Source organism: Triplophysa rosa, linkage group LG3 (genome assembly GCF_024868665.1).
Source record: "Triplophysa rosa linkage group LG3, Trosa_1v2, whole genome shotgun sequence".
Lineage (NCBI taxonomy): Eukaryota > Metazoa > Chordata > Actinopteri > Cypriniformes > Nemacheilidae > Triplophysa > Triplophysa rosa.
Window position 1 is genome coordinate 1,297,587 of NC_079892.1, and position 15,288 is coordinate 1,312,874.

General features: G+C 40.7%; 2 protein-coding genes across 2 annotated transcripts in view; both read left to right on the forward strand.

Moving 5' to 3' along the window:
* The window catches only part of pparab (peroxisome proliferator-activated receptor alpha b), a 72,728-nt gene extending 62,681 nt beyond the window's left edge, over positions 1-10,047 (forward strand). The window contains exons 4-8 of the mRNA XM_057329284.1: positions 1,967-2,105; positions 4,827-5,026; positions 6,115-6,324; positions 6,460-6,703; positions 6,781-10,047. Of these exons, the coding sequence (XP_057185267.1) occupies positions 1,967-2,105; positions 4,827-5,026; positions 6,115-6,324; positions 6,460-6,703; positions 6,781-7,025 (1,038 nt within the window). The 3' untranslated portion in view covers positions 7,026-10,047. The remainder of the gene's footprint in view (positions 1-1,966; positions 2,106-4,826; positions 5,027-6,114; positions 6,325-6,459; positions 6,704-6,780) is intronic.
* An 818-nt stretch (positions 10,048-10,865) lies between these two features.
* yars2 (tyrosyl-tRNA synthetase 2, mitochondrial) lies at positions 10,866-13,961 on the forward strand. The gene is made up of 5 exons (XM_057329283.1): positions 10,866-11,705; positions 12,220-12,387; positions 12,670-12,825; positions 13,012-13,182; positions 13,648-13,961. The coding sequence occupies exons 1-5, from the start codon at positions 10,918-10,920 to the stop codon at positions 13,805-13,807; spliced, it is 1,443 nt and encodes a 480-aa protein (XP_057185266.1). The 5' UTR covers positions 10,866-10,917; the 3' UTR covers positions 13,808-13,961.
* Positions 13,962-15,288: the final 1,327 nt, after the last annotated feature.

The window sequence follows — 15,288 nt, forward strand, 5'->3', positions numbered from 1 at the left end:
CAAATGTCCATATCATTTCTGTGATAAGGAAGCGTCACTCTCTCTGTCTCGACAGTCTCTCTGCTATCTGCATGCGTCTAAAATTTAGACAATACTTAAGAATAAAATTCCAATAATTAAGTTATTGCAAACCAGTTGCGATATGCACATTTGCCTTATTTTGATCATTTCAGCCCTGATTGATTAGTTATACTCATTTATCTTTGATTTATTATCTTTTAAGACGGTTTACACACAAGTTTACAGCTCAGGTGTAAGTATATGTCATGTATGATATTAATAGCAGAAGTAGACGTCTGTCAGTAGTCACATCTGATGCTGGTGATGTGTCCGCTCACTCGCTCTCCTCCATCGGGAGGACACCCCAAACGGTCATGTCCTCATCTCAACCTCTCCTCCTCCTCTGCTCCATATCGCTCCATCTGATCTCCCTTTCGAAACTGCAGGAGTGTTTCTGGGGACAGAATGGCTCAACAGAAGTGAAGCAACATGAACTGGTTTTTATGAGGCGCTCCTGCTCGCTGCTTGTCTCCATCACTCAGTTAGATTGCACAAGTCACTGAATTTCATGCGTTTACGGCCCTCTTTTTGTGTTTTTACCGCTCATACCACGGTAAATATATTCTGCATGGCTATAAGGCATTTAGCTGTTGTGTGTTCACAAGCGTGTGTGTTGAATATAATATACTCAGGCTTTTAAATAAAATATCATTTCTAAAATAAGATCATTATTGGCTATATTTAACAAAAAAAATGGCTGTTTTATATTGCGGCAATTGCGGAATCATTTATCACAGTTTATCGTGATTTGCGTTGTAATCACGGTATTGTGTTTTATTCTTTGCGTGTCTTATTCTTTCTTTTAAAACAAACACACAAACAGAAAAAACTTCAATATTCACATTTATCAAATGTACACACAACAGGTTCAGACAAATTAACGTGAAAATAAACAACTGTAAAGAACAATAACAGAGAAGGGCAATTCCGTGAAAATGTCAACCTTACCATGAAAAAATTAAGTTTTCACCAGCGGTTTTTACTATGGTCACAGCACAGATATTAACATTTGGTGGTTCAAATACCCATGTGAGATCTCTCTTCAAACTTGTGAAGCATTTGTTTTATTTTTAGTGCATGATTTCTCATAGTCAGGTAAGAGCCGTTTTCAGGATTGTCACATCCATAACGCTACATATTCCTCATAAATGGACACATGAAAATAAAATAACTATTTTATGTTCTATAAAGAGGCATCCCTTCTCCATTCATTAGGTATTATTGCTTCAGGATTGTGCATTTTATTTCACAGAAATCCTACAAAGTTTGTCGTCTCCTAAAAAACACGTCCTTTTTTTGTCACATCCATAACACATGTTTATTTCCCTTTTTTTAAATAGAAAATTTGTTCATAGACTGATGTTTTTATGTTTAGACTCTGAACCCTTGTTGATAGTAAAATATAAACAGATGGTTCAATATATTTGTAACAAATTCATTCTCTGAGCGTTTTTATGTCACGTCCTTAACGTTGGAATTGCCCAGAATCAGAACATTTTCGGCGCTGGTAAGTTTTAGTTTAGATTAAAATGAAAAACTTTTCCAGCAAAAATAACTTTCTTTTGTGTTTTTCTAACATTATTGTGATTCATACAGCGAGAGCATGATATAAGGTTTTGGTCGTACCGTCCAGTTCTAAAATTAGCGTTGTGTTCCTCGTGGCTAAGATTGTCAAACCCTGTTTCTATTTTCAATGTTTGTCACCACGCCTGGAAGCCAGAACGAACACGACGTATGAATGTGTTGCCAAACTATCCAGAGAAGCGTCTGCTTTGCATTTTGTACATCATTTTCTGTCCGGTTTCATACTTCATAATAGAATAAACTGTCTTGAAAAAGAACGCTGCAGATACGTATATTTGACACGAGTGATGTGTGTCATTGATTGTTTGTGTTCTTCTGGCAGGGTTTCTTCCGCCGGACCATTCGCCTTAAACTGGAGTACGACAAGTGTGAACGCCGCTGTAAGATCCTGAAGAAGAACCGGAACAAGTGCCAATACTGTCGCTTTCAGAAGTGCCTGTCGGTGGGCATGTCTCACAACGGTGAGCGGTGCTTCTTATGTCACCAAAATGTGAATAAACAACATCACGGTTAGGATTTTACATGTTTACTTTACCAGAACGTTGCTTAAAGGAAACCCATGTGTTTAGATTCATTTTGATGCTGGGTTCACACCAAACGTGTATTAAGCGATTAGCGCGAGTAAATTACATCCAAAGTCAATGCAAAGACGTGAATAGACGCGAACTCGCGGCAGGCGATGCGAATGACCCCAATCAGGTAGCGTGATTACCGTACGTCTTCCGCGCAAGTTGAAAAATTTTAACTCGAGCCAGAAATTCGCGCAAAGAGCTCATTGACACCTGCTGTATGCTGTATGACGGGTCCGGGCGCGAGAAGACACTCCCCGTCGCGTGATGTTTTTTGTGTCACTCATGCGAAAATAATGAACTTTTCCCGTGAGTAATAAAGAGCGTGGAACGCGATTGTTCGCGTTTGGTGTGAACATAGCCGTGTTCAGACTTGACTTCTTTTTCGAAGCTGCATCTGTTTTAAATTATAATCCTATGGAGCAAACCGTGTTTTCAAAAAACGTCCTGAGCGTTTCACCTTTTCTGAAAAAGACGCCCTACATCAAGCTCCTTTTCACAGCTAACCAATGACAGAGACCTGTCGTTTCCATAACAACATGCGAGGAACGTGATTGGTCGAGAATGCTCAAGCTCGAAAAAAAAAATGGCGGCCGAAACGCCCATTTGAGCATAGTTTTGTATAAATGCTAGTTTAATTTTGACTTGTTTCAACAACTTCTAGTTGCATTTCTAGTGAGAAATTAGTATTATAGTTTTTAAAAATGTGATTAGTTATAGCAAAGACGCTCTCTCTGTTTGTATTCAAATAGACTTCCGTTACGCTGCCTATCCGTTTCTCTGGGATGCCTTTGTGCACTGCTTTGTGGCGTTCGGCTGCTATTTATAACCAAACGCGGCCAGCATTTTTTTTTTTTTACTAAGAAAGCACTTTGTCAACTTTTTCTTGTCAAAAAAGAAGTCAAGTGTAAACACGTCCTGAGACTGCAAATTAAATAGACATAATAGAAGAGAGGCATTATTAAAGTGCAGAAAACAAGAATAAATAGTTACAATAAAACATAACAATAGAAATGTAAGAACAGAAATCTGTATAGAAATAAAAATCTAGATGAAAGTAAATGTAATAATAGAACTCTTAAGAGCAGGGGTCCTCAACCGGGGGTCCGCAGCCCATAGGGGGTCCGCTGTGGAACTGCAAGGGGGTCGCTAATTACGGTTTACTCACAGGCAACTTTTTGTTAAAAATGTAAAGCATGGGTACAGAAATACTACAAGCAATGTTCTCTTTAAGCTGCGCATGTGCGCGGACTCATTGAAGCTCCCGCGCATTGCGATTTTAACCTGCGCTAATAAAGTGCATTCTCATGTTTCTGAACTTCTGTTCAAATGTGTTAAAGCTGTAAAGCGCTAATTTGACAGGCAAATGACACCACACCGCTTCTGCACTGTAAACTCTGACAGAACTATCGTACGTGTTTAAAATCAATGAAACGCTCACCGTGTAGTACTGATGACGTCAAACAAGTTGCCCCAAAAATAAGGCGGACTGGTTGCGCATCATGTTGCTCTCCTGATATGATGCTCTGCAGAAGAAAACTCGTGTTCATTTCGTGTGACAGCCGCGACAATGCTGAGCCACGAGAATGACAACGAGCTCAGAATGATAAAATAGCGGCGTGTTCTGCAACACACAGAAGCGAAGAAATGTCACTTAATAGAACGGCCTGGTTTTATAACAGAATGCATCAAATCTGCACTAATTTTACAGAGATTATTTACGGTGTGAAGTACAGTCTATACAGGATGTGCAAATATGACAAGTACGTATAGAACTTGATCACACAGTTTTGGACATGACAGAATTGAACTTGAATGAATGAGCAGGTGCAAACACAAGCTGGTTTGCCTTTGACCTCTTTACTGTGAGTCTGTTGTCATAGATTGCCTTGTTTTTAAAGTCTGACTAGCCCTCAGGCTAGCTCTCATCTCACACAGAATGTGCTGGACCGACTCTGACGTCACAGAAACTCTATATGAGGATGACCTGGACAAATACACATCCCTCAGAGCCACGGAGGGTAAAATGAGCAGATCCGGGAAGAGTTGTGTAGTGTCGGGCAAACGAGACATTAAAGCCAAAGATCCACACCAGTTTAATCCAAACAGAGTTGATGGAGTTCTCGCTTGTCTCAGCTTAGATCAAGTGTTCACGACGCTCTAGCTTTTGTCTCTTCAGAAATTGCACAAATGTGCTTTCTGTTGTAATCTGTTGAAAAGTCAATTGAATGCCCACCGTTGACACCATTTGAACACGGTCCAGTTTGAAATGCGTGTTTCTCAATTCCTCTGAGTGAGTTTCTACAGCACCAGACATCAGAATCTGTCCACATCTGTAAACAGTGCTCAAAACCACCGTCATGTCTGAGTTTCTTTCTTCTGCAGAATAGAAAAAGGAGATATTTTGAAGAACGTTGATAGTCAAACCACACTGAACTCCGTTGACTTCCATTGCATGAACACAAAACCACCGAGACATTTCTCAAACTATCTTCTTTCGTGTTGCACTGAAGAAAGACTTGCGTAGAGATTTACAGACACATGAGGGCGAATAAAATTGTGGTTTTTGTCTGAACTGTCACGTCTCACCTGAGGTTCTTCTGTCATCCACAGCCATCCGCTTCGGTCGAATGCCTCAGTCGGAGAAGTTGAGGTTAAAGGCGGAGATTCTGACCGGAGAGCGCGAGGTGGACGATCCTCAGGTGGCCGACCAGAAAACTCTGGCCAAGCAGATCTACGAGGCGTACCTGAAGAACTTCAACATGAACAAATCCAAAGCACGCACCATCTTGACGGGGAAGGCGAGCACGCCGGTAAGACCACGCGGCCGTGACGACCAAAATATGTAGGGATGTAACGATTCATTTAGCTCACGATGTGATGTGATTCACCATACTGATCTCACCATTCATTCACGATTGATTTGTACAAAATGAGTTGATGAACAACTGCCCTTTTATTATTGCTTCTCAAATGCTGCACAGTTCTTTGTAAAATAAAAATATATTTTGTGTCAAATAACAAAACTAAACTGCAATTTTAAAACAAATTCCCAATCAAATAAAAATTGAATAATACAAAAGTCTCTTTAAAATAAACAAACCAAGACTTTGTGCTTGTCTTGGATTTTTTACATTTAAGAAATATCCGCAAATCCACGTTTTCCAAGTTTGCAGTGAACACAGCGGCCCCTGCTGTTCAAAACATGTACTGCCATTCAAACAACATCTCAACCGGCTTGAATCCTCACATATTATAATCGATTATCAGCCGGCTCACAGTGAATCGTTACATCCCAAAAAATATGCATTATTTAATACAGGTGATTATTATTGGATGCTTGTTTAATGTCCAGTGTCAACTGCTGTATAAGCAAGTAGTTTAGGAGGTCTGGATAAGAGGAAACTAGACTAAAAGGTTTATTTGAGTTTACTGGACTTCATACAGTAAGCAACCAGCCACAGCGCCCTAACAACCAGACACAACGTCACAGCACTCACAGTTTAAAGAAGATGAATATAAAACAAATGTGACCCATATTATGACCCAAGGGTTACAGAATGAGGCTGTCGGGTGTGAACATAAGTCAACAAAGATTCTCAAACATGTTTCCCAGCATGCATCTGGTGTTGAGTGTTTTTTCCACTCATGAGCACATTCTCTTACTGTGAGCTCGACGGGACATGAGCAGCTGTCTTTCATTGCTCTCTCTCTCTCTCTCTCTCTCTCTCTCTCTCTCTCTCTCTCTCTCTCTCTCTCTCTCAGAGTCAGAAATGTGTCTGTCATTAGAGTTTGTGACTCAGACATTTCTCATCACATCTACTATCTCCCTAGCTATGAAGAGTAGCCTCTTAGCAATAGCGTGTAACATTTCTAAAGTCATTCTCATCTGTGTGTCCAGCCGTTTGTCATTCACGACATGGAGACGCTTCAGCTGGCCGAACAGACGTTTGTGGCGAAGATGATGGGCTCCTCCGGCGGTCTGCTGAATAAAGACGCTGAGGTGCGAATATTCCACTGCTGTCAGTGCACATCGGTGGAGACGGTCACAGAGCTGACGGAATTCGCCAAGTCTGTGCCGGGCTTCTCTGACCTGGACCTGAACGACCAGGTCTGTTAAAATACACCCAGAAATCAATGTATGCCTTGTCCGTGTCAAGATGCTTAAAAATGCCAAATTCTGCTTTTTTTAGAGCAGTTTATAGAGATTCAAAAACGTTTGAATGGTGATTTTGTTCTCCGTCAGGTGACGCTGTTGAAGTACGGCGTTCACGAGGCACTTTTCGCGATGTTGGCGTCCTGCATGAATAAAGACGGTCTGCTGGTGGCGTACGGCAGCGGCTTCATCACCAGAGAGTTTCTCAAGAGCTTACGACGGCCGTTCAGCGACATGATGGAGCCCAAGTTTCAGTTCGCCAGGAAGTTCAACTCCCTCGAGCTGGACGACAGCGATCTGGCGTTGTTCGTCGCTGCCATCATCTGTTGTGGAGGTGTGAACACAGAAGAAGCATTGAAATGTGATTTGTATTGTAACGAGCTCATTTTCTCACTCATGCCGTGTCTGTAGATCGTCCCGGTCTGGTGAACGTCCCACACATCGAGCGGATGCAGGAGAGCATCGTCAACGTTCTTCAGACGCATCTGAGGAGCAACCATCCCGACAACAGCTTTCTCTTCCCCAAACTCCTGCAGAAACTGGTGGATCTGCGTCAGCTGGTGACCGAGCACGCTCACGTGGTGCAGGAGATCAAGAAGACGGAGGACACGTCATTGCATCCCTTACTGCAGGAGATCTACAGAGACATGTACTGACTCTTCTTCTCCTACATTTCTAAAAGAGAGACACGCTGCCTCCAGACACGCTAACCACGCTTCCCAGGATGCGGGATTCTGGGTAAAAAGCATGTCGGGAAAAAGGCGACGTTTGCGTTCTCCAAACATTGTTAAGTTAAACCGATCGGCTCGTGTGTTGGTGAACATTCAGACAATGCCAATAGAAACTTGACCTGTGGTTTAGTAAGGTTTTCTCTGGAGATGTTTTATAACGCTCGGGCCAGAAACTGTGAATAGAAAACACGTCTTCATGCAGCAATATCACTTTTGTATTAGCACGCAGCACGACCACCCAAGTGACTTCCACAGAAACTAGTGAAACTGCTTTTTACTCTACAGGGAACGAAGGTACGAAAGGAAAACGTGTTTTTGTTTTGTATCACAAGCACTGGGCAGACAACACAATTTCGATGCCTTGAGCGGTTTCTAGTCTTTTGATTTCAACCTTAGTTCTCAGATCTGTGTTTGTAACAGATGCGACGTGACATGAACAAAATCGCAGCAAATCAGTGGAGTGAGATTCAGACCAATGAGATTTCACCTTCACGTGCTAGCATGCCATTTAGTCCATCAGTGCAAGCGCAGTAAATGCAAAGCCCGGATCTGTAAGAGCAGGTCAATACGTCATTATCAGACCTAGACAGAAATCTACACTGAAATTCTGCTCGATTTTGATTGATTGAAATCTGAAATCAAAATATTTTGTGAAGAAATGAGTGAGAACGAGGCGGAGTGAACTTTAATTCTGTATAAATCTGCAGAATTGTGTACTTTATTTTTTTATATTACTGACACACTCGCTCGACTTACAGAAGTATAGTGTCTGGGGTGTGAAACGAAATGAAAAATAACTCAATCGCTTTCTCTCTTTTATATTCAACATCTTTAGTTCCTTATACAGTCCAGACACACGTTGACTTTGTTTTGGAGTTTTGGATGGTCACACTAAAGGCATCTTTCGCTTAGTTTTCATTACATCACCACGTTTGATCCGATCCAGCATCCAGTGTCATTGAAAATGAATGAACGGGTCACTTGCGAGTGTGAATGCGGTTTAACACGTTGAATGGACGTCAGCGAATCTTTCGTTCCTGCACTAAAGTATATTTTGGTTTTTACTGGAATCGATGTAGTTTTGTAACCCTGTAAATAGTGGCCGCTTGCCGCTTTGTAGGCCGGTTTTGATGAACGCTTTATACCAGCTCAGATGTTGTCTAGGTAGTGTGCACTAGACAGGATTATGATGACATTGTCTTTTTATACTAAAGCAAAGGTATCTTTATTAATAGACATATATATATATATATATCAGATATTGTTAAAGAGTTTAATGCGGTGCAATGTGGAAATGGAGACAGAGCAACCCAGTTGTCATGGAAATGCAATATTTCCACATTCCATTACGATTCTCCGAACCCATGCACAAATCGATTTATCTATAAACATTGTTTGAGATGTGATTTGACCTTTTTCTCCTGTCGTCGGGGAAGGTTTGAGGGATACGCACTGATCCTAGAACAATATTCCTAATCTGAGAATCTCCAAACATGAACGGCGAGGTTCTTGAATCGTTGTGAGATTCAAAACTGAGACGTGGCCATGTCATATTTCAACTTCAATGTGTTCTGAAGCAAGTGCCATAAAGCAAGATGTTTCTGGAAAACAAGAACATCTGATCCTGCGGGATCTTGACCAATCACACTGAGTTTTGATCAAATGATCTGTGTCTCCTGGTTGCCTTGATGTACTGTAATGTTTTTGTGGTCTCAGGTGTGAAGATACTCATGGACATTTTCATCATGTAGATGATCGACGACTGCCATGTGATATAAATCAAGCCGAACGTTCTCTCCGCGCACTCCCTGCTGTCTCTCGACACACTGTCAGGACATTTTACATGTTAGTTAACGCAGTAAAACACACGTGTTTGCTTAACTTTACTTGCTCGGTTAGTGTCGTTTTTATTCAGTTGATATTCTAATGTTAACGTTCACCGATTTTGTTGCGGTTTACTGTGAATGTGTTTTTACACCTCAAACCCCCTCAGAATGTACTGAATTCACCTTTTCTATGAGAAACTAAATACTTGCTCACTACATACTAAATACTGCACATGATATGTTGTATACTGCATTTGTGTGTGCATCAGAATGCAGAACGCAATGTTTATCGTATGTGACGTTGTTGCAGGTGTAATCCGGTGGGTGGGTTCTGTTATCAACTTCATTGTGCGTTTTTGGTCCAATTTTGTGTAGAAATGCCAACCAGGAACGTGAATATTAATTTGTGGCTGACAGTTTGTTTGGGGTCAAATTAGGCACATTGCATTGTGGGGTATATTGTTCTGGTTGTATATTTCATATTTACTTATTCTGCTTAAACAGTAGCACAGCATACTTTTTTATATAGCATAAAGTGTATAAAGTGTGACAGTGTGCTGTTCTAAACATTGTCCTTCACCTGTGCCTTACGTGAAGAATGCAAGTGTATGAAGGTGAATGACGTTGCAGCACAGTCATATATAATTATAAATACTATTTGTTTTAAAGTGAACAATTGGGTGTTTCTAAAAACGTACTTGCATCCACATCATTTTGTAGTACTAAATGTTCTCATTACCCAGTCCTAAATAATCTGTCAGAATATGAGCAAATGTATGCCTGTGCATGAAGTATTGTTTTATTTCTCATATTAAGATCGTTTGATTGTTTTTTTTTAAAATAATGACACTTAGCAGTTTATAGGTAGAAGGGATTTGAATGGTTTTGTATCAGGGAATGGTGTGTTGGTCTTCCCATAGTCCCTATAGCTCAGGTCACAGTGAAATACTGCTCTGCCTTCGACAGCATCCTTTCTAATAAATGCTTGATTTTAAGAAGCACATCTTTGTATTAGCTATTGATTATTAATATAATGCTGCACAAAAGGACGTTTGTTTTATGATGGTTTCGTAACTATAGACAAATGTTTGTCCTGTCCTAGAATAAAAAATCATTGTAAACTCAAGAATTGTGCTTTTCTTTTAGTCTTTATTTATGAAGTCCAAACACTGCAGAAAAAAATGTGTAAAGAACAGAAGACAACCTGTGGCACCCAAGATGACTTGTTGCGCAACATAAGACGATGTGTAGCGCCCCCCAGTGGTACGAATACATGTAGAAATATATTATTTTGTATCGACTCAACGACTTCAATTTAGATTTTACACATAAATAAGACAAAATATTAAGGAAAAGTGATAAAAACACTCATTAACTGATTAAAACTACTCTGTATTTTAGTGCAGCAACATCTCAAAGACAAAACGATTTAATTTAGAGCCAAATCTGGGACAGATTGCGGATCTGCTAGTGAGAAAAACACTTTTAAATTGAGATTTTAAATCGTAACATATGGAAATTGTAAAATATTCAATTTATGATTTCTGTTTGTAAAACACTGAAAAGGCTAAACATTTTATTCTTGATTTCTGCCTGTCCGCTTCGTGTAGCTGTAGTTCCACATTAAGCCACACGGTGGCGGCATTTATTTCTCATCAACTCAACTCAACTTTATTTATATAGCGCTTTTACAATTTTCATTGTTACAAAGCAGCTGCACATGAGACACATTGACTACAAGCAAAACAATCAAAGTTGTACCTGCAAAAACAAGAAAAGTTTGAAAACACAGAAGACAGACACACCCACACACAAAACACTCCACACACACAACACGCACACGCACCAACACACACAGACACAGACACACACACGGATGCGCATGCACATGCACACACACACAACAAACACACACACACACGCACACGCTCAGTGAGAGCACACATTTAGGATAAAGGAGAGCCTAACCGCCTCCTTCACCGCCTTCCAACATGGCGGCGCCCATTGCGCGGTCATGCTGCAGTGTTAGTCTATTGAAATCACACTTCCTATACAGAAAGACCACTTTAACTTCTTATCTGAGAGTTTTATTTCACACTTCCGCATCCACACGAACCGGACTCCTCTCGACCCTATATAACCGGGGCATTCTGAAGGAGGCGTTCCCGGAGAAAGCGGCTCAGGTCGAGTTACCGGATCTGCTCCGGTCCGGCCCGCAGACCGTCTACTGCGGCTTCGACCCGACAGCGGACAGCCTGCACGCCGGCAACCTGCTCGCCATCATCGGCCTGCTGCACTTCAGAGACGCGGGTCATGACATTATCGCGCTCCTCGGCGGAGCCACGGCGCGGATCGGCGACCCGAGCGGGAAGACGGCCGAGAGAGAGCGACTCTGCCCGGCCACGGTGGAGCGCAACGCCCGCGGGATCCTGGAGGACCTCCAGCGGATCTTCACCAACCACGAGCTTTATTTCAGCTCAGACCCGAGCAGACTGGGTCGGGTGACTGTGTTGAACAACTCGAGCTGGTATAAGGACAGACAGGTGGTGGAGTTTTTATCGGAGGTGGGCAGGTACTTCCGGATGGGCACGATGCTCAGCAGACACAGCGTGCAGACGCGACTGCGCAGCGCAGACGGCATGAGCTACGCTGAGTTCTCTTATCAGCTCTTCCAGGCCTTTGACTTCTATCATCTGCACCAGCTGCACGGCTGCAGGATCCAACTGGGCGGAACCGATCAGCTGGGAAACGTCATGAGCGGCCACGAGTTCATACACAAGTATGACGTCATGCACGTTTACTGCGGTCTAGTTACGGTGCAAGAAACATCGTGTGTGTAATAAATACTGTGATGGCCAGTGTTATAATTTAAAGGGACAGTTCACGTAAAAATGAAAATTCTGTCAGCATTTACTCACCCAAACCTGTATTCGTGTCTTTGTTCTGCGAAACACAAAGGAAGATATTTGTAAGAATGTCAGAAACTAAACAGATCTCATCTCCCATTTACTGCCATAGTAGGGGAAATAAATACTATGGGAGTCAATGGGGGATGAGATCTGTTTGGTTACTGACATTCTTACAAATATCTTCCTTTGTGTTTAGCAGAACATGTATACAGGTTTGGAACAATCTGAGGGTGAGTAAATGATGACAGAAGTTTCATTTTTGGGTGAACTGTACTTTTTCAAACTTGCAAAAATAATGTGTCTAAGCTGAATATGAATCTCTTCTCTCTGGCCTTCACGTGTGGATGCGGTCTGATGGTTTTTTTTATTTATTTTCTGATGTAGAAAGACAGGGGAGGACGTGTACGGTTTGACCATTCCTCTGGTGACCAGCTCAGTGGGAGATAAACTGGGGAAGACGGCTGGTAACGCTGTCTGGCTGAGCAGAGATAAAACATCGCCCTTTGAGTTCTACCAATACTTCCTCCGCCTGCCCGATAACAGCGTAGAGGGGTGAGACATTTAATAATGCAAACAAAGTCGATTACACACCCATACGACTTCATTACTCACAAAATAGCCCACAGTTTGTATTTACTGAAAGTCTCATTCACAGTTCTGGGTAGTGATTTGACTTCCTGTTTTAATAAACATGAAAGGCTTCAATTCTTTAGAAATGTCGACTGTTGTTTTACATTTGTTTATAATAGAGATGAGCAGTATTCTCTGTGTGAATAGTTTTCTGTTCCGTTATCCATCGCCCTGATTTTGATATAAACCCATGTTATCCCGCAGGTATCTTAAATTGTTCACTTTTCTACCGCTGGCTGAAGTGCAGAAGGTTATGGAACAGCAGAGACGAGAGCCGGGCAAGCGGACCGCTCACAAACGTCTGGCCGCTGAGGTCACCAAACTGGTCCACGGTAAAGAGGGTCTGGAAAGTGCCAAGAGGCAAGTGCTGATGTTCAGATCAAGTGAAAACCCAAACCGGACATGTACCCTGTTTGCTTTCATTCACTTCATGCAGGAGTTGTTTTGAACTCGTATGTCATCATGTTACGGACGTCAGATTGAATTAAACGTTTAAGGTCTTGTTGCTCTATTGTCAGTTTTAATATTTTATTTGCGCGTACACAGATGCACAGACGCTTTTTATCACAGTGATATTCAGGCTCTGGAACAGATGAGTGACGTGGAATTACAGGAGCTGTTCCGAGAGGCTCCGTTTCAGGAGGTTTTTCTGGATCCGGGATCGACTGTATTAGACGCCTGCAGGAGGGCAGAAGCCATTCCTGAGGGTCCCCGCGGGTAAGAGACGCCTCACTCTTTCATTACATCATCATCTCACTACAGACTTATCTCATGACAGTTTTTTTTTTTTACAAAAATTATTATTTTTTATAACTATATATATTTTTTATACAAACATTGACACAGTGAATAAATACAAAGGAGAGTAGGACACCTTGTATGACAATAAAAACATGAAAAAACAAATTGTTACTTTTTAGGTAACGTTATTTTGTATTGCTTATTTTTACGGTCTGTGTGATTTCAGAAAAATGTTATTTGTTACTTTTTCATTACTTAAGAAAACTTGGTCATAATAGTCTACATTTTTTTATAGCTTTCATATGTTTTACAGAAAAATGAATACAGCTCTTGTTATTTTTTGTGTTTAAATGTTTATTTAGTATTTCAAGACACAACGCAACAAAAACACAAATTCATTTATTTTAAGACTATGGTTTGTGTTTATTCGTGTCGTTTTAGGTATCAGATGATACAGGATGGTGGTGTTTGGATGAACCACCAGAGGGCAGTAAACCCAGAGCAGATTCTGATTCCGGGTCAGCACATCCTGGCGAATGGACTCAGTCTGATCCGAGTGGGCAAGAGGAACTTTTACATCCTCAAGTGGCTCAGTATGTGATTTATTAACCATCGTCCGGTCCACCGATGCCTTCCAGACATCCATCCATCCAGAAATGTGTCCAGAATGTGAAATAATCAATGCGCACTTGAGTTTTCCAGTGGATGCTGTGTTTAATATGACATTAATAATAAAACAGTCGTGTAATTCTGAAGTTCTCCAGCAGTTGTCAGTAGAGGTCTGTTTTTATTTAGAACCTGTTCTCATTTCATCAAAGACTTGGAAATTTTATGTTGAATTGATTTTTCGTTTGAGAAACACCTCAGGGATGGTTGTATTTACAGTCTGTGGGTTATATCAAAGACATGAGAACAGTCTTGACCGCTTTCATTCGGACAAATGACATGTCTTGATGATGCGAGTGTGAATGTGTTCTTGATTCAAATTCACACTGGAAAACTCCCAACTCTTCAATTAAATATATCATATTACGGCCCAGTTTACAGGACGATGTCTTAGTTGAATTAGTGAATGAATAGATAAATGAATATTTATGTCGTTTTTATAAAAATGTCTTGGAATAATAAATTGAGGTGTGCGTCTTGAGACGAAACAATGGCACTGATATATTTCTGGGCAAGTTCTATTCAGTTAAGACAGGTCACACATTCATGTTAGTCTGAGACTAGCCTTAAGCCTCGTCTGTGAAACCGGGCCTATGATTTAGATTTATAGTAGAAAGATGTATTAAAAAAGCAAAAGAAGTGATGAGTCTGTCGATATTAGTTAAAAATGTACAATATTAGCTTATTAACGTTTCAAACACAAAAATGTATGTATTTAAATTAGGTGTAAAATGTGCATAAAGTTTACACTTCTGTTGTCAGAATACGGTAAAAGAAGTCAAAGTCTCTGACTGTTCCTGGAACTGTTTTAGCTGTTTGTTTCTCACTTCTAGGAACATCATAGTCGCAATGTCACTTCTTGCACTTCCACATTTTTATTTCAGAGTTTGATTCATTTGAACATCGTCTTCAGATCGTCCTCTATAAAAGGTGTCAGACTTGAATGTACTTTTAAAACCAACAGCACTGTGATCTCACATTTTTAAATGTCATTGTAAAGACCTTTCAGATTTAACATGACTAAATCTTCCATCAATGAGTTTTGAACAACACGCTGTTTTTAATGGATTTGGGCCCTCGATAAAGGCCACGACAATGATCTGTTTGTAAAAGTGAATCTGATTGGGGATTATACATAGTTATATATATATTATACATACATATATATACATTATAACATTATACGGTGACAGTAAAACTAAGTCCGAAACTAGAAATTACACGATAAAAAGCGGAAATTTCCCTGCAATCTTTCCATTTCATTGCATGTATTTTAGTTTCAGTTTCACGATGAATATTAAGCAACCTTTATTCACACTGACTGAACTCATTACTCCCTTTTTTCTTTGTTCAAAAACTCGGAACGTTGATTTTCTACGTTCTTCAATTCTGTGTCAGCATGAATCTTTCATGAGT